Here is a 27,424-nt window from a genome sequence, read left to right on the forward strand (position 1 = left end):
CTATATTGGTTATTATCCCTCGCTTTTTGCCGTGTTTCAATTGAATTTTTAATTTATACGCTTAAAAAATCGTAAATAAACTGACCACATTCTGGGTCAGTTTATTTACGATTTTTGCACGAGTGTGGAGTACGTCATCGGTAGCATAATTGACCCCTCCCCCCCACAAAGGTTAATAAAATGAAAGGTGATACGTTTTAAAAGGACATTTAAAGACTGGTAAATGTCAATATAAAATTTTACGGGCTTTTTTATGTTCTTTGTTTATATATAAACGATGGATCAATTTGAAATTGAAATGCTCCTGTCAAAGAGACTTTACTTGAACTGCATATATTTGAATTGAATAATTGTATCAAATCTTTTAAAAATAAATACGAATATTTGATAAAAATGATTTCACTAGGTTTTCCTTCAATGTAATAATGAATTATTGTAATATTATTTGTATAAAGATCAGAATAATCCTTACTAATCATACATACCTATACAAAAAATACATAAATTGGATGATTGATTAATATATATTTTAAGTAATTTTGAATAATTTGTAATAAATTTTTATTCATTTTACTAAAAATTATGTTTATGACTAATGCATAGATTAAGATTTATTTAAAAAGTATGAATGAATAATTATTACAAATTTGATTTCGAATAATTTTAGTTCACAATCGAAAAAACATTGCACATGAGCTTTACATGTTTTATTGAAAATTAAATTATACATGAAATTAATTATTGGTATATTTTATGTGGTGATTAATAAACTTATAAAAAACAAACCTATCTATAAATGTACATACACATGTCGACATGTTCTGTATAATTTTAGTACAATGTTTTAGTTTAGCTTAGAGTGGTCCTTAGTGTGCGGAAATATTTTTAATATTTTATTTTTCCATTAAGGAATTTCTCTCTTGATGCAAACCGTATATTATATTATTATATTTCAAAGAATTAGAATAAGGAAAATATAAAAAAATGTAATTATATTCTATCTCAATCCTGAATGTGTAACAATATTTCAAATTGGAAAACCACAAAAAAATCTAAATTTTTCGGTAAAGAGAGGACCATTCTAATGTAGATACTTAACTAAATTTCGGGTTCAAAATTAAAGTTATTATCTACTTATTTTAATTTCAATATTAATGATCTGTTGAAACCGTTCTGCTGTCACTCTTAATTAACGAACGCATTTTAATTGACTCGAGAAATTGAAAAATCGCTCCGGACACCGCACGTTTCGACCGTTGAAGCCGGTGGCCCAAAATAAATAAATAAATAAACAAAAACTCAAGCGTAATTTTTACGACACGATTTCCGCACAGCCTCCTACCATAGTCCTAATTGAAAATAAGCTCGAAAGAAAATATCGACATTGCGCATTTACACCCCATTAAAATAATTAAGGCGCTCTCGTTCGCCGCACCATGATATATCGCCGAATAAATTGTATTCTCGATAAAAAAATAAAAGCCAATCCGATGATTTTTAACTGAAGCGTCGTATTTCGGCTTGACAAATGTCCGGATCGTGTCCGTAGTACGAATCAGTAATAGCACACGATCGGTTCTAATTGAAAGTTAACGCCAAGGCATTAAGTTTCGGAGGCGAAAATGCCCAATTGAAAGATTCGACTTCGTGATCTCGCACTTACATAGCTCAGTTTGACTGCAGTAAAGTAGTCGATTTTATTCGAATTTTTCATTCACAAGTGTCTTTTGATAGAGTTTAAATTTGGGTGGTCTCACCAAAGCGCAAATTCTCGTCAGTCGTTACCGTAAGATAGAATGTGTAAAACTTTGCGACTTTATGACTCGTTTATGCCGGTATTAAAACGCCCGCGAATTCGATCGATTTATTGGATTTATATACGAGAGCCAGATTTATAGACAATAAATTGACAATTAAAAATTAATAACATAAAAAATGGTTGGCTTAGAATGTGCCACGCTTTAGTATCGGCATACCCTAGGTCAATCAGCGAATAAAAAAAACCTATCCGTTACATTGAATACTTTTGGGAATTGCACCATTTGGAAATCAATCCGTAATATCAAATTGATGCTGTCAAATTAAGGGTAAATTTCTTAAGAAAACTACTTGTAAAAAAATGCAAACATCTATTTGTGAAATAGTATTTAAATTTATATCGGGTGAATTGAATGTCTTTTATTTTTATTTTTTATTGTAAGTAAAGAAATGTATTTATGTATCTATTATTGTCATATAGAGTCCATCGTTCGACATTTAACCTGAATTGCGAATTTACATTACAAAAAATTAAATTGAACATTTTCGACGGAAATATGACCGTTTTTATTTAAAAGCTTATATTAGTCCTCTCTTTGTCACTCACGAACCTACTTCATTTTGATTTTCAAATGCTTTTTATTATTACTAAATTATGTTCACAATACATCTTATATATATTTAATAGCTACTGATCTACTGACTAGTTTCTATTATACAATTTTAATTTATTTTGTTAGTAATCATAGTATTACATATATTATTCTAATGTTAATGTACCTACAGCATAATAGGGAAAAGAGCTCAAAAACCTATTTACAATTCTTACGAACCTATGTACTTATGTACATACATTGTAGTACATTAAAATATCGAATTCCATTTAATTTGACGAAAATATTGTATTTGTATTATGTAGATTATTTTTGGAGATTAAAATTCAAATATTCCCATTGTGATAAACAAATTTTGTTTGAATTCGAACAATCACTTTTGAAATGAATTTCAAAATGCCAAAAAGTGAGTTTTAATCACATTTGGCATTTTGAAATTAAATGATTACACATTAAACTATTTATTTTACGACATTTTAACACTGTGAGTCGACTTTTTATGTACATAGAAGCTTGTTCGAGAGAATCACCGTTCCTCTTAGGGCCGCAATCTTAGTTCTTAATTTGGTGTTGGGTCTATCATTCAGCCGGAATGGTTTTATTTCGAATCTCCTATTCTGGGCTTAAAAGTGGCACTCGTCGGTGCAGATTTATTCGGCCTGCGAGTGCAGTATCCCGGTTTTAAATCAGGCTTATCACGAACGAAGATCACATATAAAGTCCGATTTAACTGCTACACTTCTTATCTCAGCTCACAGCTCCGCCGCGGAATTAAACGCACACATAAACCAAACGATCGGGATCATTTCTCTTCTGAAACGAGAATTTCCTACTATGTGTCTATTATATTATGATACTCAGGTTGTTGTGATAAGCCTGAGGCAATTAAAAAGGACACTCGACTATCGGAACGCAAGGACTAAATGAGACTTTTACGTGTTTTTGGTTTTCGATGATAACGAGTCGGCGCTCTTATCCGACAGTATACGACCGTACGAGATTAATAAATTTTGGGCTTTTTGTTTTTATTCACAATCGATAGGTGTATTGTAAATAATCTTGATGATTTAATTTAATAATCGAATATGGATGGGAATGTAAAAATATTATCACATATTTATTTTTAATTTTATTGCTTGATATAAATAATATGTTTGAAAGTTTGTTTTTAATTTTCTTAAGACTCTAAATGATTATTTGATTTGATTAAATTATGTTAATTTATTGCAATCGTAAATTGATTCTAATCCTCATATACCAACATTCAAAATTATTCTCATTAAAATCACTATTTCTTATTATTATTTTTAGAAATTGAATTCATTAAAGAATGTTTAATATTAAAAATAAATTTATTTAATATTAAATATATTAAAAAAGCTATTAATCCATTACATTCCAAAATAAGATATACATATATACATCGTGTGATATTAAGTTAACCAAAAAACCTTAATTTAAGACCAGTCTAATTAAGATAGACCCCGGATTTTTCAGCATCTGCATATTTCTTTTCGGCGTACCTTTCAAAATTAAGATCATTTCATTACTTCGCAATATAATTTTTTATGTATAATATTATATATTTCTACATAATACTTACATAAATAAAAAAAATATAATATAATATGTAACACGATATTTGTATCGATTTTTTTTAATACTGCTTTAAACATTTATTATCAAAAATAATAAAACATTGAAGTTTCAGCAAAATCGAATTGCAGTCGGAAAATTATGAAAAGCTGAGAAAAATTCTTATAAGAATCTATCCAATACAAATAAGAATCGTATATGTAAAAGTTACCAATATTAACCGTAAAATAATATTTGAACGACAAGGCAAAACATCACACCTCCCTTTATCGGCTCTATCGAAAATTTGACACCATAAAAATTTTTCCACTATCGAAAAGCGTGTGTTTATTACACGGCTCGAGAATGCGATCGTTATCTCGAAAGATCTACTACGGGAGTTATCGAGAGCGCGGCGCGAGCCAGAAGGAGACGTCTCCGTCAAAAGCGGCTTTTGCACAGCTTTTAAGTATACGATTTCGATGTGAATTGTGGCGAAGCTCGACCACAGTGGATATGCGAATACAATAAATCGCGAGCCCAAATTAGGCGATGGCCGACGTCCGTCAAACGACGGCCAGATATGGCGACGCCGGTGCAATCGCGGTGCATCTATCCGGCTGGGATCTGCGGTCATCCGTCTTGTCCCGGGACGATGCATCCCGATGCGTTGAATGACAATCGCCTATTCAGTGGATGCATCGGTCCATTGGGAGCTTTGACGCTGCTGAGGCTTTAGACGTGTTGCTTCATTGTTTTGCACCTCTGAGTGTATGGCTTTTATGGCTAGGGATGTTGCCGACCTCTCGGGAGTCCCGGATTTGATCAAAAGATGAACGGAGAATGAAGAATTTACTACATGTCATGCCTAGTTAGCTAACACAGTCCTGGAATAAAACTTGGAAAAAATCATGTATAAAAAAAATACAATACGATCAGATTTGCATAATAGAATAGATAATAATAATAATAAATTGTATTTTCCGTGCTTTTCTTGTTATTAAACGATGGATGCCAAATTTCGGCATTGAATGCCAAAAATTATTGTATAAATTCCAATGTACTCAAATGTGTTGAGATTCGAATGGTTGGTATAATGAGGAGATACAAGAAGCAAAATACATTAGTAAGATGTATGATTAACGTAGACATATGATATTGTAAAGCGAGAAAATAAATTTAAATGGGAATTGGTAGGTCATGTAGCAAAGTGCTGAGTGGTTACCGAAACATTATAAAAAGGGTATAAGAAAAAAACGAAATAAATAACTTTTAACCCCTTGAATGCTGACCAACGCTAATCGGCGTTTTGCCAACAAGTCCATGGGCCTGAAAAACGCCGATAGGCGTTTTATTTTGAGCATGTACAAAGTAAACTAGAATACTACCCGCTAAGCCTTTCCAGGTGGGATTGAAAAAAAAATGCAATGAATATGGGTCGTGTAATCCATTGTCATTCATTTGTCAACGTTTATAAAGACTGGTTTACATCGGAATTTCTGAATTTATAACCATAGCAGAATTTCCCATAGAGTATTTTAGATTGTGGCTTCGCATTTAAATTGTGAGCATTACATTTAAGCAACAATGAAGAAGGTGGAACTAGTTTTGGAAAAATACATTCATTAATAGACTTATTTTGTTTATTTGATATTGTTGCAATATATATTAGAGAGTTTAAACACACCTTTACAATACTCGAAATCCTCGGCGGTAGTTATCTAGGGTTTGTTTGGATGAGCTACAATTTTTAAACCTGCTTTCTATTGTATTACTAAATAATTCTAATTGGAAATTTTGGCGAAATTTTCTACGTGATAAATTGAATTTATTATGAGATCTACATTCTTATTAGAATTTATATTAAAAAATCTTTAAAAGCTATGAAAATTTCTGATTGTAACTTTTAACAGCATAAAATTATTATTTTTAGAAATTGAATTCATTAAAGAACGTTTAATATAAAAAATAAATTTATTTAATATTAAATAAATTAAAAAAGCTATTAATCCATTACATTCCGAAATAAGATATGCATATGTACATCGTGTGATATTAAGTTAACCAAAACACCTCACACTAGTTGTTTTACCCGGCTTCGCTCAGTGTTTGTAATATAAACAGCTTAAACATGGCGAATCTAATAGTAAATATTCATTTGTTTTTTTATTAAATTTATTTGAATCGAATTGTCGTCATGGAAAATTTTCCAACCAGCATTACATATTTTCTTACATACTTGTATACAAAGTCTCTTTGGAAATTATATATTAGATTCGTTAGTTAGAAATTCAGAATGAATATATCTTTTGGGAAACAGAATGAATATGTATATCTTTGCAGATAGGGTGGCTTTCTTCAGTCCTATATACAAAAACCTTTCAAAATTTAAACCTTTATTAACATGCATAAATGCCTTTTGATTAGTTTTAAATTTTGACACTTTTGTCGCTAACGAGCGACATGTCTAAAAATTCTTGATAATTCAATTATCCAACCCATTAATTGCAGCAAAATCCAATGGTAGCTAAATTTTAGAGTATTAAAGTAATTTCTATATGATGTCAAATTGTAAATACCTCAAATATCAATATTTACCAGCTCCAATTATTGTCGAGCGCCGCTCTTTACGCGACCAATTTGCGACGCGCGAATTTGTTTACTTTACTGACAGTCCCGTCCCGCTGCGAAGTAAGATAAATATGTAAGAGTGCGTTCCGAGTGGTTTTGAGAGGTTTTTAATTTACGTGCACTTTACGGCTCGTTCGTCGCCGAGTTCTTATTAATTTTATTATTTACAGTTCAATTTATTATTTGCTTTATTACACGTGTTTGTATATGACTTCCTGGAGAGACGCGTCGTATGTTTCTCGAGTCACTTGATTTAGTACAATATTTAACGGCTCATCTCAATATTGTTCAATAATGAGACATATTTATAAAGACATACATATGTATTTTAAAAAATTAAATTAACTAACCCTTAACCTGATCACTACTGAGCGTATTTTATCCAGTTGAGATTATTCTGTGCAACTTTTATCTTCATCACTTTTTGATTCATTCCATAAGTTTTTATGATAAATCTCTTTGATAATTTTTTGCTTCAAATTATGAGTTTCAATTATGCAATTGTGTAATGATGCTATCATTGTAGTGTGAAAAATTCTTAAGATAGCATGACATATTTATATTAAATTGTATAATTTATATTTATAGTAAACTGTTTAAGCAGTTCCCAAAATCCGTCTCGCATTTACATATGTACATATATGTAGGTTAAAAAAGCATTTTTAAATGCAATTTGTCGTCTTAGAGTAATTTGAATGCAATATAGTTGATTACACCATTAAACGTCAGTATTTAATACCTGCAAATATATGTGCATGTCAATATAAATTGCACACTTAAAGCAGTTCTTAATCCACGCAGTAATACGATAAAATGTATATACTTTTACAGCACGTAATCTCTCGTACCTACAATTCTCTGAAATTATTTTCCGTTTAACGTAACAGTTCGAGATAAGCGAAAAATAATAAATTTAATAATCTCCCTCGCTTAAATGTAATATGATTGAGTTGTATATTTTGGCGAACAGATTACCGGGTGTGTAATATTACCTACCCGAGTGCATAATCGCCATGTATGCATGTACTTTATATACTGCGAGTCTTGACTTCAATTAGCAAATGTTTATTATATAGCCTGTATATTGGATGACTTTATTTGAAGAGGGTTTTATTAAGGAAAGGCAATTTTCCTGGGAAAGAATCGAAGTCATTTCGTGTGTAATGACTCGATGTGTCGATACGACGGTATCAATTTAAATATACTGTAATGATTAAAGAGAATGCTCGTCGATGATATTTATGAACGTTAATTATTTATCGAAGCGATATTAAAAAGCGCGCGTAAATATTTTTTGAAAGGTTTCACAGCACGCAACATTGCTACATCGATTTTCGCACACACTACATTTTCTCTCCTCGTACGTTTTATATTTAGTGCGAAATGTTTAAGTTTTATTTTTGAAAGCCGTTAAACTCTTCAACCGTTCAATAAAATACTATTTTTATGTCCTCCGGTCATGCTATCCTATGGAGTTTTAATGATTAAGTTCGAAATTTATTTTACGCGATGCTTTATTGTTGGCCGCGAGAGAATGCAGAATGTATTTTTGCGAAATCGTCATAAATCGATTTTCCAACAAATAAAACGCACTCGTAAACATACCTTTTAATACAATGTTTTGCATTATTTTTATTTTGTTTTTTTCTTTTTATTTTTCAGATGAACCAACAGTGCAAAGTTTGCGGTGAGCCAGCCGCAGGCTTTCACTTCGGAGCATTCACTTGCGAAGGATGCAAGGTAAATAAATGCATTTTTTTTACAAATTTAACAAAATCATATCATCAATTCATACTTTACCCTCCGTTGAAATACATCGTTGATTTAATAATATTTAATCTTTTTTTTATCGCTCTGATAAAATAATTAATTTCTGAAATACGTGACGATGTCTTTTACCTCACAGGAAGGATGTGAAAAAAATAAACATAAATTAATTTAACTAAATGACATTGATTTAATCGAAGCGGAAATAGTTCGAGATAAATTAAACGCAAAAAGATTCATTAAATTGAATCGTACTATTAAAAGAACTCGGATAATGAAGACGAATGTTGAACGGAAAGCGTTCGTTGGATTGCTTGACATTTGTGTCGCATATACAACTTTATTGCGAGATATAAATGTAGAGTATTGAATCAACAAATAAATTAAGTTTTTAAGAACTGTACTTAAGTGTAGAATCCCATGAAAATTAATAAAATTTATATTAAAAAGGCGATAAGATCGGTCTGAAAACGGGACGCGTCGACAGATACATGAAGAGCTTTCGGCAATCAATTAGCTCCAGTCGAATTCATACAGTCGAGGACCTCAGGCGACAGAGCAACTCCTGTAAGACATATTTAATGTCTTAATTTTTCAACTTAAATGCTAATGAGGAAATTGCCCAACGGAATTGCGAAAATCATGCGAAACGCAAATGACGCCCACTGATTCGCTTTCGTACCGTTATTGCTTTAATTTCATTCGATTCAACAATTAAGTTCAATTATTACCTGAAAGTACTGGGAAAGTATTTATTAGTATTTATAAATTTTATGAACGTATAAAACAGATTTGAATTCATTTTATAGGACGATGTTCAATGGCATTTAGTAAAAGTCAGAGTGATATAGTTAATGTGACGTATGAATATAATAATTTACAAAAAAACAACTTAATCCAGTGTGTTATATTTTTATATGTCTTTTCCAAAATCGGAATTATTTATCTGAGACACAAATACACGTGTATAAAATGAAATGCATGTATTCTATCGATCGAATCGTGCGCCATATAAATAAAGACACGACCACGCATCGCTCCGATTGACAATATAAATTTTTACCATTTGACAAAAAGAAACGGTAAAAAACCTAGTTCGAGTGGATTTCTAGTATAGAAAATGTCCACATTTTAATAAAGATGTCTTGTCAATGTCGTTGTTCCAGCGTTTCAATGCTAAATGATTGCACGAAATTACTATCTACATGCTTAGTTTATGTGTATCAGTGATAGGCTAACGCCTACGTTCGTTATTTCGATCGAATTTATTTAACGAATTCGACCGGCAATTAATTGCGTGTACTTTTACGACGGTCGTGCCCGATTTTTGTAGAGAATTCGATCTTAATTTTTTATTGGGGGTCCAACAAAAACGGACTATTTCCATTTTATGGATTTATTGCACTAGTTCTAGTGCGCGCTACTGTTCTATGAGAATGAGTCTTATCTCGGAAGCGTATTAGGTGAGTTTGGCTACCTTTTATTATACTATCTGAGTTTTTGACCCCCAATAAAATATAATATATATAATTATAACACGTATAGGCTTTAGAATTATATACGCCTTTACAAGAACATTGCATTAGCACCTATGTATAATTTTTTCAATAATATCTATTTCATAACACGTAGCAAATGCGATCGGAATAAATTAAAAATAAAACTCGTCTACTGTTCTATAACACTCGTAAATGTTACTAAAACGTGTGATACCTACTAGAGCCAATTTGACTAACAAAATAATTAACCTTTACGTCCCGTCGATATTCTACATTTGCACAATTTTGAGATAGTATATGTATACCGTTCAGTGAGTTATAAATTTTAATGAAAACCTAATCGAAATTCGTTTTGAGCAACTTTTTGACCTTAACGTCTTTTACCGCATCTGCCACATGCAATAACGTCATGCTTCATTCGTCGAATTGACGTATCTGAAATTGAAAATTTCTCCCAAAGGTCAACTAAAGCAAGAAGCCCCCGAACTTTCATTCGATTGGATATGCAAATTCAAATTTTGATTCATTGTAAATTATTCTGAATAAAATATCGGCAAAATTTTGCCATTTCCCACGTCTTTCTAGTACATTGAAGTATCATTGCTGTAGATACTCATACGAGTATTCGGAAATAACAGTTCCAGTTTTATTACGAGCTATTAATGATGCTTAGCGTCATTATCTCAAAGTCGATTTTATATGCGTATAAATCTCACGGGATGGTTGATTTAAGGGAAATGACAGCTCACGTAATTTATAGACGTAAAGCTCATATAAAGGGGATAAAAAATTAAAACGGATGTGTGTAGATTTACAATGCACATACTTTAAAACAATGTCTACAACAGTAATACTATCTTTGTATCATTATATACGATAAATTTTTCAAATGTTTCTTAAGACACATTGATTGGTCTTTTAATTTAAATTATATATTCTTATCAATGTATTTTTTTTAAATAATCTACATATGATGTACATACGTAGGTATAACGTGTAGTATTTATTTTCCACAAAATCAACAAAATTATAAAATAAGTAAACTTAGTTGAAGAGATTTTATTTAGAAAACTAAGTGCTTACATACATACATATGTATTTCATAGAATTGTGAATATGTTTATATAAAAAAATATTTAGAATTGATATGTTTTAGCTAATCTTGTATAAGTACATAGTTTTGATAGATATGTGGTGAATTTTTTTAAGAAATCCGCAAATTGAATAACGTAAAAGTGGTTTTCCCAATGGAATAAATTGAATTAAATTAAATTGTTTGATAATGTGTTGGCATTCCGGTGTATACAATTAGTCGAATGGTCTTTGACTGCAATAAAGTTTAATTGGTACATAGGCGCTCTACATATATAGGGCAATTAGAAAACGGTAGCATAAAACACGAAACACGAAACTCGCATATGTTTTATAGTGGGAATTGAATCGTTTATCTTGTTTTTCGTTTTTTTCCTTGCGTTTACCTTTTCAACATTGATAACGGATTTATTAACACTTGTTCGCCGGCTCGCTCGCTCGTTTAGCGTTCGTTCGTTAATTTGGAAAGTTTTATATCACGAACGGTCTCTAGCTTCCGTTTAGTGCATGCAGAGCGTGAGAGCCTGAAACAGAACGCTTGCACACACACAGAGCACTAAATGATCTTTTTTGATACCGTTTTATTAGTTCTGATTCGCTATCGGTTACGAAATTGAATTTAAAACATTTTCAAAAGAGTGAAATTCGCCTAATTAATATTGCGGTTGCGATTCCACAATACATACACAGATACATATGTACAAATGTATAATATAGGTACAGTCAAGGTTAAGATCGAATCGAAATTCGATCACGTCGTTAAGCAAGTCATTGTTTAGCACATCGATCAAGGTTTGAGAGACGTCGTTAACTGGATTCGCCACGTTTAGGGCTATTGAACCATCGAGGATGCGAAATCCGTGGAAAAACCCATAGTATTCGCTATTTTCCAGGGCTGTTGAATCCGAAAAAAATTGTTTACTTACAATTGTGATTAACAGAATAACTTTAATACAAAATACTCCAATTCAGATTATTAATTAATAAAAATAATGCAAAGTTACTAGGATTTTTGAATCTTCTATTATTTCAACAAGGCAGCCCTGCTGTTTTCTATGGAGTTTGTTTCTATCCTTTGGGAATCACTGTCGTGGGTGCAGTGATACATTCTTGCACGTGCCGACAGCAGAGGAAGCAGCAGTCGATGCCAAAGAGAATCGAAGCATTTAAGTTCGGAGACACGTACGTCCAGTCGTGTACTGATTTAGAACGCGTGCCGCGAGCCACTGTTTGCGAAACAGTGGGTCTACATATGGGTCGGAGAGCTTTCAGTCAATCGACACCTCTTCGCAGCTCACCTTGATACGGAAAAATATGTTTTTTTTATTTCTCGCTCCGACTTATTTGCGAACGCTTGCGAAATTCTCTTGTGTAAATCGGCGCTGAATAACAAATTTAAACGTCGTTCAGTTTTTGACGATTAATGAAATTCGTTATGTAATGGAAGATGTGCATCTTTTCAACAGTCGGATTAAGGTTAACAGTCTTTTAAGCTCATGCACATACATACATATACAAATAAAATACATATATATAATTTTGTGTGGAACAAATTTTAATACTCTTTCAAATCAACTTTCATATTTTAAATAAATTTTTTGAAACTTATCAATCATAGTATTGACGTTTTACCTTACTGAAATTTCCGAAATTCATATATAACCACGCTTTATAGTTTTATCATCAGCACTAAAATCGTTCTGGAAATCATAAACTGCTATTAATTTATTGCAATTAATTATTCAAAAAAATGTATCATTTTAAGTACTGATCTTCTAACTAACTAATCTTCTCAATCGTTATAATAAAAATTATGCAAGTTTATTGCCAATAAAATTATTGAGTAGTTTCATATGGTATAAGATTTGATTAAAATCGTGGGAAAATATGAAAAAGTAAACAATTTGGAATAATTTTTCAACACTTTCTGGAGTAGCAATAAGTAGATTGTTTATATTATGGATTAAAACATAATATACTATGATGTTATACCCGGTATTCAATCTAAATCGAAGAAATGCGGTAATAATTGAATCAAAATAAATAGTCAATGTATCTATGTATGTATGTATACGTATTTGAACCCGCTTCGTTTGTAACAGATATCTACATATAGGCAACGGTGTGTTCTGCTGTAAAGGTGTCCTATCGATATAAAACCTTCGTGGAATGTTTATCGAAAATTATTGGATGAACATTCTGGATTTCTATTTGAGATTTAATTTGTGGGAAATGTAGAATAATTAAAAAAAGAACAAGTTGGAACTGTAAGAAGGAAGGGTCGACGCGAATGGCGGCAGAACTCTCACCTGCTGTGCGGCTATCATAAATTCAACCGAGCAAAACGTAAAAGTGATTTTTTTACGCCGTTTCCACATAACTCACAGACCACCTTACGAGCTCGCTATATCGGGGCTTAAGAGCTGGTCGCACCGACAATAACAGGTAGTGGTCACAACTCACCTCTTCCTGTAATAATGCGACTTGAACTTAAATGGTAACAAATCAATTTTAACACACACGCCAGCCTGCATGTATGCTTGCACCGAGATGTAAAATTTTATCATAAATTAAATTTTTGACTTACACTGAAACAACATGTCTCTCAATACAACATTTTATTAATTTTTAATCGAAATACACAAATTGGAAAACCTTGGGTACTTAAAATTGTATGCATAACATACAATTTTATTATATTCATTTTCGTATGACACGTGATAAAAAATATGCTTAAACTCAAATGTAGGACGTATACGTTTAAGTTATTATTTTATTTATTTAAAAGAGTCCGTTTCCTTACAAATTCAATACAAAATATAGTTTGTATTGAAATTAATAAAGTCTTATTGCTTATTAAAAAATAAAATTAAGTATATTTTTGCATCCAGTTTCAATATTTTTTGATCACAAAATATACATACATATGAAGTATATGTATGTACATACATACGTGTTGAATTTTATTCTCCGACAAGTAAGTGTTAAAATTGAAACGTGCGTAAAGACTTTTATCTCTTTGACATCGATGGCACTGATAGGTGGTAATTATTGATCGATTGTCGCTTTAGCCGATAATTATCAGGGCTTGTCATCAGTCTGCCATTTATAATGTAATATTTTTGTATAAAAACAAACCTGTTCTTTGGCGCAGTGCAAATTTTTATACTTGCGTCTCGCCAATTATTATTATTTTTAATTAAAAACAAATTTAAGTCGGCGATGAAATTGATGTTTGGCGCACGGGCAGATACTTTGTCCGAGAGCTTCTCTTGTTTGGTTTCGGTAGATATATTATCCGAATTATGCATTGTATGCTAATGTCCGTGTCGTTCTAAAAATGCCAGGCCATCGGACAGGTTAGTGGCATGTCGAATGACGTCATAAAAGCGGGCCGATGATTCGAATATAAACACGATGGGTTTCCGCGTGCTCGCGTTTAATGCGTGGGCACGCGCGCGCGCTGCACTATCGTTGCATAACGAATGCACGTACGTGGCCTGGACAAATGTTGGACAATCGATCCGTGTCGAAGAGGACTTACAGTTTTGCAATCCACACATATCTCGCCAGTAAATTCTGATACATTTTATATTATATTTATAGATTCATATGTAGTATGCGACACATTTGACAATTTTGGGTTTCGCGTGTATCCGCGCGTTCATCTTTCCACTCACAATTTCAATTATGTATGTATGTATGATATTGGGGTCGAATTTCAAGGCTTAGCATTAAGGTTGTTGGCTATATTTGTGGTATTGGATTAAATCCTAAATGGATTTAAAATATAAAGTAAATTTCAAATTATTTTATAATTATTGTGTCAAAATATATCGTAGTAGATCTTATATCTATTTTAATCTACTGATCATTTTCTATTTTACAATTTAATTTAATTTGGTTAGTAATCATAGTATTATATTATTCTAATGTTAATCTACAGAATAATAGGAAAAAGAGCTCAAAAACCTATTTACAATCCTTAATTATAATATGTTTAATTAATTATTATGGTATAAAATAATATGAAACAAATGGTTATTTATCACAAAGTTTTTTTCATTTAAATAAAAGATTTTTTTGGTTTTAAAAATGGATCAACATGATACATAAAATAAACCAACAAATACAAAATCTCATATATAAAGCATTGAACGTATTGTTCGAACAATACTCGCTGACGAGTGGCACATATGTAAAATTTTAACGAGCAAAAGTCAAATGAATCTCGTTTAAAAATGCATAAACGAACAACATTGACGGAATATCAACGAGCCTTCGAACTTTATCGCCAAAATTCGATCGCATTGGGGAATTTTGTCCGACGTCGCAACACCTAATTCAAGGGCAAAAACGCCAATATTTTTTTTCCATCGCGCACACATCTAATACGTATTCGCAGCGTGTCGCCGCTCGGTCGAAATGGAGTCTAACGCCGCAAATTTATTTGCAATAAAGTGTTGAGACGTCGAGGACACTGACATTTGTATGCAAATGCCGTCGGCAAATCGGTATTGGACGAACGTCTTCCATTGTTATATTGAACCAGATCTTCGCAGTGATGCAACAAACCCGGCCGGAGAGAGAAGCGATGACAACAAACCGTGTACTCGCACGCATTTCAACTCGACACAAGGATACGCGCCGATTTGCATTTATTTGATCGGCAAAACCGCGAGTTTATCGGCAAACACTTAACAAACCGTTCCGATACGTAAGCGATGTTCAACGTGTGGGGTCTGAGCCGTTTATCGATTAAATTGTCCACAGTTTGCGCCTACGCACTCGCCGCGGATGCTTGCATAATTTTATCCCTTATATAGGGCGAGACCACAAAATTTCCCTATTTTCGAAATTTAATCCATGCAATTTTATGTAAATATTAATCTAATATTAATAATTTTAAAATCTTATTTGTATACTAAGCATTAATAGATAAAATATAGTTCGCATTACCTTTGGAATTTAACTGCCATATATTATACTAAGTAGAAGTCAACGCAAACTAACAGTTGGTATTGAAATAAATTCAACAGTAAAGGCTTTACCTTTAAATTATTCAATACGAATATCATAATAGTATTTTAGTTTCAAAATCACCTCACCCTATAGGTTTATACATTTATTATACATACATATGTAGGTAGACACGAGTAATAAAACTACGTTCTTGTAACACGTAAAGCGAGGAATTCGAAACGAGGGTGTCTGCTTATCGATTTAATTGTTTTTAAAGTCAAGCAAAATTACTACCATTTCCTGTCTCGATTCATAAATTAGCCGTCTAAACTCTCTCCGTCTCGAATGGTCGCGAAATACATTCGAAACGTCAAAAGGTCCAGATCGAAATCGATAAATTCTCGACTGCACCTCGCAACGTTGTCTTGTCTATATGGCGTGGCTCGTCAAACCGACCGCAAAACCCATCTCAGTGGTTTGTACGAAATAGGGCGAAGGCCGCGGAAAATATATCAACGTCAAAAACGAGAACAATGGACACGTCGATGGCCGTAAATATCGCTCGCGAGAGTGCATTCGTAAATTAACACCGAAGATTGCCGTTAATGTGGCCGTAAAATTTGTGAAATACGGACGACGCGTCTGTTATTGTTTATACGCGTCAGCGATCTGACCCAACATTCTAAATTAACACTGTACAAATTGGAGATGCACAGTGTCCTCGAAATGTTTAGAGCCGCTGGAAACGTTCGGGCCATTCATTAGCGCATAGGCGATGAAGGAAAACCGCAGTTTTCCTCTTTGGTCCGCGTTTGATTGCAAAAGGCATTAAAAATTATATAAATTTTATAAATAATGATAGGTACATATATTAAAACTTTCCCTATGAGGAAATAAGTAGGCTGAAATTGGACACGTAACAATTTTATACAGCAAACTTGTACCTCGTTTTATTGAAAATTAATGGTTTTCCATCTATAATAAAAAAAACCCAATTAATTAAAAATATGTGTACATATGTACATACCTAATATATAATTGTTAAAAAATATACTGTCATTAAAATATTATTATTAATCTAAAGAACAACTTTTAAATCTAATCAAACATTTGTATAATATGCAATAAAGCGAGTATACACATATAATTACGTATAATATAAACATACATTTATGTTTATATTATACGCATTCATCAACCCTAAAAGAACGCGTATTTTTAACGTTTTTTCAATATTGAGATCTAGGAGTTCCAAAAAACCGCCCGAAAGAAAAAGCCGGTTGGCCGGCTTTCACCGGTTTTTTAAATTTTTTACGCATCTGTTTTAGCTTAAAAATCCAAAAGCTTGTCAAACCGTTTCAAATTTCGGAAACGAATTCATTAGAAACGGCAAATCACAAACATTTTAAAACCATAATAAAAAGTAGGAATGTGGCCTCAAAATTTAAAAGGCTTCCAATTCCTTAGAAAGAAATCAATTATATTCCGGAAATTCCCATGGATTTTTCGATAAAGCATTTGAGTATACTTCTTTTTTCTTTGTCAAGTACTAGGTTTTGCGATAATAATGTTTTCTATACTTTTAAACCTGAACTTGTGTAGGTCATTGAAACTACTTTCAATAATATCTTATTGGTTTATGACTTGGTCTTCGTCCATTACTAAATCTCAAATAAACCGCTAAGTGCTGTACCTATTTTTTGTTGTTCAAAGAAATATCCGCCTATTACCTAAGAGAGTTTAGATATACACATTTTTTTTTTTTGATCTTTCATAGAAATTTGAAATTCATAATTGTTAGTTCTGAGGAAAAAACATTAATTAAAGAAAACCTTAAAAAACCGGTTGATTTGAGCCAAAATCCGGCTTTCGGCTTTTTGAAAAATGGTCAAAAAGCCGGCTTGGAAGCCCTACTTGAGATCACTATTGTTATTTTTATATTTATTACTTAAACTTATCAGAACCGAAATCGACTATATTACATACATATATCTACATGAAAAGTGTTTCCAAATGTGTAATATTACAATATATGATAATTACTGATATTTTAAATATGTATGTATATATTTTCTATATATGTGTATGTACATATATATATATATGTATATTTATAAAGCTAAACAGAAACAGTACCAACAAATTAAACAGTCAACTGAAATCGATTCTCTCCTCCTACACTTTTCATTGCGAAATGTAAAGCACACGCGTTTTGAATAAAAACTGAACTTTATTAACATCGCAAGGAGAATTTACTCAAAATGTTGCTATTTACGTTTACTACACACACACAAGCCCACATAGACGCGAGATCGAAAAACGTCAACCAGGTCGGTTTTATATGAGAGCTTTCATCATTCAAATACAAATCGCTCGGCTGGTTTTAAACAGTGATACGGTTTTTCCTATGGGGGGCTTTTGCACAAGTTCCATCCATTATTGTCGTATATGGCCGAGACGACGACGAGTCCAATACGCCACGGCGACAGTCGTTTGACAAATTTATTGATTTATCATTTGTTGGCGGTGGAAGCAGAGCAACCGGGTTGCCGACTTTGCGCAACCGTACAAACAGCGGCAGGTTGTTTATGCGATGTCTGTCAAGAGACGACGACGACGACGAAGACGGCGGCAGTAAAACTGTAACGCAACAATTGCACAAAATAAACTAATCGTTTTATTTCGACGCTAAAACGACCGCCTCGGCTCGCCGTTTGACTACTGGTTTTTTCGCCGTCAATTTTAATGTTGACGATGTAAATTAGAATGAAACGACCGTGTCGCGCTGTCGCTCCGCAGCCGACTGATGCTCTGTGTGTATAAGTCTTTACGTGACGTAAACGATAAGCTTGAACCGTATTCGGTATGACTAAATATCTATGTACATATGTATTATATGTTCGAACCAGATATCTATTGAATTTATAAATGTGGTTAAAATTTCATAAAACACGTTCGTCCTATTTGTTTTTGTTAATCACGTATTAAGACGGCTGGACCCATTGGTGTATTCGGGGCAGGTCACCGCCCTGGTACTTCTTTTTGAGCCAGGTCACCGCCCTGGCACTTTGATTGCTATGTAAATTGTTTTATGAGTTAAATTAAAAATATTTTGGATAATATTAATAGCACTTGAGACGAGAAGAATAAGAAGCGACTTAATCGAAGTCCTTCGTTCATTACGTTCAATGGAAACACTCATCTTAGAGGTCAGACTCTCAGACTCCAAAAAGAACAATCGAATAAATTGATCAGAGATTCCTTCTTTTCAAACTTAAAAGACGTTTTGATGGCTTTTTTTATGTAAAAACATTATTTAAACTATTAACCACACGTACTTAAGGATAGATAAAATAAGGGAACTTTTATAGTTTTTTGACATAAATATGGTTTTGGCATTGCTAAGAGCAAATGTTGCTGTTAACACACAAACACGGGTTTGAAAAATCAAATATGTTGAAGTGAATGTATGAAAGGAAGTTTTTATAAAATATAAAAAAAAACATCATGATTTCAACAGTAATATTAACTATCAATATTAGAATACATATTTTTTTAGTAATGAAAAAAGAGGGGAGGGGGTCCAAAATCACCGCTCTGGTTCTTTTTTATTTAGCACTTCACCACTGGCTGGACCCCAGCGCCTTAAACCTCTCCCTTCCTCAATTATGGCACTAGATAAATTATTTTTTAATCTGCTATGGATATCCACCATAGCCATGGTTCTATTTTTTTTTTTTGATTAATCAAAAACTCTATTTAATCAAAAATCAATTAATATGTATATGTATGTACATATATGTATGTATGTATGTTACAGTGAAAGCATATTTGAAGTGAAAATATATTTTCACCAATTCATACAGTAAAAATGTATCAAACAATGAATTTACAACGTTTAACTCTATAAATTTAATCCTAACTGCCCAATCTTAAATGAATAGGGCCAACCCTTACTTAACCTTACCTATCCTAACCCTTAAATAATACCAACCCTAACAATCTAATCTTAAATGAATAAAACCAACCCTGAAAATGAAACTGGTTATGAATTCAATGAAACGTCAGTGAAAATATATTTTCACTTGAAATATAATTTCACTGTGACATATATAAAATATAATGTATATAAAATGTATCTATATATTCACATTATGACTAAATTTTCGATCTCTTATGTATTCTATCGGCATGAAGAAGACACTGCCATAACTCTATATAATATGTTAGATTAATCTATTAATTTCACGTGAGGCACAAGAAGCTCTAATATATCTATAATATTTTGCATGCAGGCTGTAATTTGTACAACTGGACTTACATATCTACAGTATGAGATGATTTGATTTTCTTCAGTGAGCTTTCTATGTAATAATTTGAAAAGGGAAAAAAAGTTCACGCAATTTACGGCCTGGTCGCGCTTATAATTTATTCGCTATTTACATTGTCACGACTCTTAAATAATAACGAAGCATGTGATGATGGGCTGTCGTGCCGGCGGCGGACGCCATCACCACCATTAACCACTCCCATTGCACAAGAGCATTAGGGTAATTAATGCGAACTATTAAGGCTAGCACGAGACGCCCCCCGTGGCTAGGAGCCTTTCACGACCGCCACTACAACCGTATGGATCGCCAATAAAATTAAGACAATCTTAATTAAAACAAAGTCACGAACGTGCGTTCCGGTCAACGGAAAATATTACGTTGGGGAACCGATGGCTGGAGACGAGCTCTGTTCGAAAGTTCATTGAAGGACTTCCGGAAAATTTTGACCCAATTTTCGAATTGAAAAAATTTCGTTGATTTTACTACACTGGCTTATTAAAGTGGATGTGAAACGTGGACTCTGAAGACCAGGATGATCAGCCGCATCGAAGCTTTTGAGATGTGGATCTACATGTGTATGTATGCTGAAGATCCCGTGGACCAAAAAAATACCAAATTAAGCTGTACTCGGCATGATAGGGAGAGGCAGGGAACTTGTTTCTGTCATCAAGCGGCGAAAGATGGAGTACCTCGGACAATACGGGGTCCAAATACGAATTTCTCCGTTTGATAACCATGGGGATAATATAAGGTACAAAATGGATTGACAGGAAAAAGTTGTCTTGGCTTTGAAACATGTACATGTGGACCGATATGAGCGCCGAAGATCTGTTCCGAGCTGCTGAAGACCGATGGGGATATCTTCAAATAATGACGAGGTGGTCGCCAACGTCCGGATGCGGACAGGGCATTGAGAAGAAGAAGAAAACTTATTAAAGAAATCATTTTCAGTTGTATCTCTAAAGTATTGTAACCTTAGACTCCAATGGTATCAAGTCTACAACAACTATGGTTCAAGGTACATGTTTTTATAAACCTGGACGTATGATAGCCAGCAGTATGGCTTAATGGTAGCGTGTATGTTTAGCACCAAGTGATCAGTGGGTTCGATCCACTATAATGCTGGTTAGATTTGGGGGTATTTATGACTCCAAATCGATCGTTTCTTATCATGGTTTTCATTGTTGAAACGGTTTTGTTCAAAATTGGCAAAAAATCATTTTTCCTGTTGTCACAAATCTTCTGTATTTATTGTATGTACAATTCTGTATTTATTCTAATACAAGTACCAAGCAATTGTGTTCCTTTATTACATTTTTTTATATTATATTTTTTATTAAATAGATTTCGATGTGAGATACTTTATTTGTATAAGTAAAATAAGTTTATTTTATCCAGCTGCCTTTAATATTTCATCCAGAAGTATTTATGTAATTCAATTCCCACTCTTATACTCTTCGTGATGGCCCCCAGAAAACTCGACTAGTGGCAGCACTTGAGAACCACTGTTTTAGTCTATATTTTGCCCGTTAATATTTCAATGACTGGTTTTGTAATGAAAATTATACGTAATTTGAAACTGAAGTTACTCAAAATTTAATTATTATGATATCAATGAAAATAATAGATAAGAATGTATCCAAAAACATAGCTTTTCAAAACCACATCATTAAAAATGTGTGTGTGTGTGTGTATATTTTTCAATACAGCGTTGAAGAATTTTTAGAAAATCTACATTAAATCATATCATTTAATTTCAATTCTCTCACAGTGCGTACAAAAAAGCAAGCTTTTTAATCAGTATTGTACGTCCTATTTTGTAATTTATTACGCACGCGAATAATTACGAAGCAATCAATTTTCATTCGTGGCCTCAATTTCCAAAAGTATAATTACACATTTTTTAAATTAATAGTAATATTAATAATTTCTTAATTATTATTGCTCTGCTAATATTTGTTTTCCCTCGAAGAATGTAAATCGTGAAACAACATGCCTATACAACTATTTTTATTTTTACCATACAATTCTTTCATCATAATTAACCTCATCCCGTCTCGCGCGGGTTAATTATAGCAAGTTATAATATAGAGAAAAAAATAAGCGCTTCTTATAATAAAAACATCTCCAAACGACCCAGTTCAAAAGGTCTTCCACATTTTTACACCGAGAATGCAACAATAACACATTTTTTCATTAACTTTCAAAAGCTTCAATTAGCAATAGCGAGTAAAAAAATTTATTAATTCAATTAAAAATTAGCATACATAGATAAATTACCTCTCAAATTAAGCTACTACTACCATTCGCTTTACAAATTTAGTCTAACCACAATCTGATTGGTTATCTGCATCATCGGTTTTGTATACACACCGCGGTTTATCATACATACACGTCTTCATTATTGAATTACACACTCATGCCCGTTGTGTCGGCACAAAATAAAGTTATCAAAAAGCTAATGAATAATTTGATAGCGGCATGCTCACCTCTATTCAGCGGCATTGTGTAACTTAACCGACAACGGACGTAATTCAACTCGATCCGGTTGCGTGGGTGTACCCGTGTACCTGTGTACAGTGGTTAAGAAAGCCCGAAAGCTCCTACGAGTGGGACGAAAGCTCCACGACGAGAGCTTTTCGTTTCAATGGAGGTGATTTATTTTTATTCGATCGAAAGCGCCTATCATAATTCGATATGTTCGTACGCTTAATTGTGACTATTATGCTCGAGATGTGTAGACTATCAATCATATTAGGTATGTGTGTGTATACGGTTTTTTCACGACTGTTGAATTTATTCACGTTTGTATATGCATATATGTATGTACTGGAGAAATTGCTTCTTTTATCGATGGTTTGGTAATAAAACTCTAATTGGCGGTGATGCAAAAAGTGAATGTGCTGTACAAACAGTCAATCGTTGAATAAACTCACGGAATACCTTTCAGTGTGTTGCATTGTTGCATTAACGCTAATTATTAAAGGAGGATTTGGTTTTTAAAATAAATCCCTAAAAATAATTTATAATACACCCATATATATTAACTTGAAAAAACTGCATGCCACAAATAATATTCCATTTGTTAAAGACATTACTAACATACTAACCAGTAGATTCTATGACAGAATCACTAATAACCATACTAACACACTTGTGAAGAGTCTCGGTGATTACAACAAAATGTCTATACCCTTCAGGTATAAACACAGATTACCTAAACACAATCTGCTTTAGGTCATCGCCTTTAGAGAGTCTTTAATTAATATTATGTATTAGATGTATTATGAGCATTTATAAGGATTGTAAATAGGTTTTTGAGCTATTTTTCCTATTATGCTGTACATTAACATTAGAATAATATGATACTATGACTACTAACAAAATTAAATTAAAATTGTAAAATAGAAAATGATTAGTAGATCAGTAGCCATTAAAGTAGATATAAGATGTATTGTGAGCATAATTTAGTAATAATAAAAGGCATTTAAAAATCAAAACAAAAAATCACTTTCTCAAATATAATATGTTTTATTTTTTAACAAACAACTGATGATTGCAACTTCAGTACAAATAATATGTATATCTTATCCTATTCAATAATACACATATCTACCCATAATTCTATATTTTCTTCACTTAAGCTTTTAAGTACATTTTCAATAACTCACATTTTTGATTGTTTAATAGCCACTTTATTTAATGATTATTAACTGAGTGTCTTGTTTATAAATTTTACTGCATCTTTATATTACCAAACAGTATATAATAGATTAAAATATAACCACCATAAAATACAAAATAATTAGTATCATTATACCTTTGCAGTAAATAAATTACATATATACCCCACATTTAATTTTACTGTACTTTCTATTACCAAACAGTATATGAAGAATGAAATAAAATAAAATACACAATAATATTCTTTTTTACCTTTGTAGTAAAGAAGTTATATCCAAAGCGTCTGACTTTCTTAAGCAATACGTTAATTTTATTCCTACTATTTATCTATAAAAAAAAAGATAAATCAAAGCTTTTGTCAATCTATATTCTATCAATTTATATTGAAATGATCATTTTTAGTATATCTATTTTCCTTTTGATATTGTTAATGATTAAAGCCAATACATTAATTAAAAATGATTGATTTTTCGTGGCTTTTTTTATTGTTTTGGACCATTTTATTCTGAAGTCGTTTTATAGGGCATATTTCAACGGATATAATATTACCCCAAATGTCTTAATGTCTATAGTCCCATATATAATATGAATCTTTGAATTAACATTAAAAATTATGAGAATATACCTACCCACTGATGAGCTTTCGGATGAATCTTAATGATAATAAAAACTTAAATAAAACCCATCTAAATGAGCTTATGTAATTGGCTGGTTATTTAGTATAATATTTACCTATGATAATTATGTACATATTTCATTTGGTTATTATGTGAATTTTCAGCATTTGGCTTCGTAGGCAGGGTCAAATGTTCACAGATAGTATACTCAACAGTTGAAGATATTAGTGTGAGATAATTTATCGAACATTGAACGGTGGTGGTTTCGTAGCGACCGATGATGGTAGTTTCTAAAACACATGTTTCGCGTTAGCGGGAAAACCAGTTTCCCGCGATCGAGTCACAGAGCGAGCAAGGTGTCCATCACCGGGGCAATCAATCAGTCAGCGGGGGTAATTGATATATTAAATTTGTCGTAGAGCAGACGTTCCAATTAATTTGGAATAGCTTTCCATGTCGGTGGTGGTTTATTCGCGGAGAGGCTCGGGCGCCGCCGGTTCACATATAAATTATCGAATGCCGGCATGTCTGCAACCGGCTGCTGCATACGCTATGCATTTTATCAAACCAGACCATTGCATCGCCAGACGTTTCGAATCAATTATTTTTAATTAATTTTAATTGAAAGTCGCATCATTGTATGTAGTGCTATCTGAAAGGATCGATTCGCTGCATACGTACTTACTACGGAATTTCCGTGTGGTGATTTTACGTTGAAGAATTCTTGTGTATATAGGTAGGTACCTATACATACATGTAATTCTCTATTATAGATTTTTAATTAGGTTTATATAATATTTTATTATTATATTATACACATATGTAGGCCTCCGTTAATCGCGTACTATAAAATTAGGTGTTGTATGGGGACTGGTAACTTAATTATTAAATTTGTATGTTTTTTTACAAACCTCTTCTATGTTTCACTATGCAAAAGATTGTTCCATAATTTAACACTGTAGTAGGAAAATATTATACATATGTACATATGTATGTATGACAGTCATTGAATGGCTAGCGTGAACTAATACTGACTGAGGTCCCGGGTTGAAATCATTTGTAAATGATTTTAAGTAATTATATAATGCCGAGGTCAGATTTGAATATTATGACTAGTCACCGGACCCAGAAGGTGCCGCGTATTGTTCAAAGGTTGTAAATGCATTGTTAAAGGTTTGCCGAACCTTTTTTACAAAGGATTTACAACAATGGAACAATGGATAGCACTGTGACTATCCTACCTCTAATTATGACTTCCAAATCGTTTGCTTCCTATCGGAGTTTTTTTTTTTGGAATTTATCTGTTTCATTATAGAAACGGTCTTCAAAAGTTAGCTCTTCTAAAAAATTAGAATGAATTGGGATTTTTTTTATTTCTCGGTGCAAAATTCTAATAAAATAATGAAATAAATTAACTGCAAATACATATGTATGTACACATATGTACATAAATAAGTATGAAATTAAATTAATGAATATTATGCAGAAAAATCTATTTAATTGTTCTGAAGATAAGTACATATATGTGTGTGTATAATACATATCTTATACGTAAATGACTTCAACTATTTTTACGTCAATGAATAAAACAGGTAATTTAGTATTTGTATGATGTTGATTTTTCATTAATTAAATTTTAACAACTTTTAATGTTTTCTGCAATAAAAATTCTTCTATAATTCTATAAGTCTATAATTATAAAAATAATCTAATATATTTGAAGTGCATACAATCAAACATCTACATATGTACTTATGTACATATGTATATCATTATTTTTCGTATGTATCTATATATATTTTAATGAAGCTTATTTTTTATCTTATGAAATTTATTCTTCTCTAAAATTAAATATTTTCAGTTAGATTAAAGAAAACTTTTACTTAAATGGTATCCAATAGAGAGCAATTGGATTAAAGAAAAGTCCCAAGTGAAATGATCGGAATATAAATCGATATGTATAAAATAACATTGAAAAAGTCTTCATCCAGTAGTGATGAAGTTTTCCAACGATTGTAAATGACGATGATGAGCATGTTAGTTAAATTAAAATATGATTGATGCATCTATGTACATAATTTAATAAAAAATGAAGTGTTTTTAAAGAAGTACGACAGATTTTCCTCGTCGGATCCGTCAATAGAATTCGTTTCTATGTATAGAAGCGATTTGTATACGAAGTGAATAGGATGAGGAGCCCTGCTCTAGACGGAGCTATTAATCCGAAACCATTGACTGCCGACATGCTACTCTTTGAGCCGAAGAAGTACCTGTTGTGTGTGCTTTTCAGTTACGCCGTGAATACTCAGAGGTCGGGTTTTACCTCTCGAGCTGCCCCATTATCATATCAACGATTCGCTCTCACCGCACTTACCCGAGCACTTGCTCACTGTTGACGTAAACGATCAACTTTCTTGGTGCCCATCCACCGCGGAATCAATCGAATTTTTCAATACGATCCCTCCGACTTGATGGCTCAATAATTCCCCTGTCGGTAATTATCTCCAATTAATCTTTAAACGGCAACGATCGCAATCGCCGACCGCCGTCGTCTTTCCCAGCGCACAAACCACCGAGCAATTTCGCATCAAATCATCTGCATAACTCTTCCGTGATTTATTTGACGGGTAGGCTCGCCTCGCGAGTGCTCCCATTAACCTCTTTGATTGTTTCGATCAATTGATTCGACCGTCGTTGTTTCCCAGTCGCGAATAAAAGCACTCGCAAAATCCATATTTGGAGAGGGAATTCATTTCCCTATAAGATTATATGTCTCTCTCGACTACGATCGGCTTGACAGATGGTAAAATTATTGCTCGGATCAAAATGCGCCTGTAAACTTTATAAAGTGCAATGCGAACCTTCTGTATTCAGGCTCTCGCAATTAGATTTAG

The 27,424-nt window shown here is 32.6% G+C and overlaps 1 protein-coding gene across 1 annotated transcript in view; it reads left to right on the forward strand.

The window, feature by feature from the left end:
- The window catches only part of LOC143911816 (uncharacterized), a 73,686-nt gene that overhangs the window by 28,612 nt on the left and 17,650 nt on the right, over positions 1–27,424 (forward strand). Inside the window, exon 2 of the mRNA XM_077430870.1 lies at positions 8,241–8,318. Within this exon, the coding sequence (XP_077286996.1) occupies positions 8,241–8,318 (78 nt within the window). The remainder of the gene's footprint in view (positions 1–8,240; positions 8,319–27,424) is intronic.

This window comes from Arctopsyche grandis, chromosome 5 (assembly GCF_051622035.1).
Source record: "Arctopsyche grandis isolate Sample6627 chromosome 5, ASM5162203v2, whole genome shotgun sequence".
Taxonomy (NCBI): domain Eukaryota; kingdom Metazoa; phylum Arthropoda; class Insecta; order Trichoptera; family Hydropsychidae; genus Arctopsyche; species Arctopsyche grandis.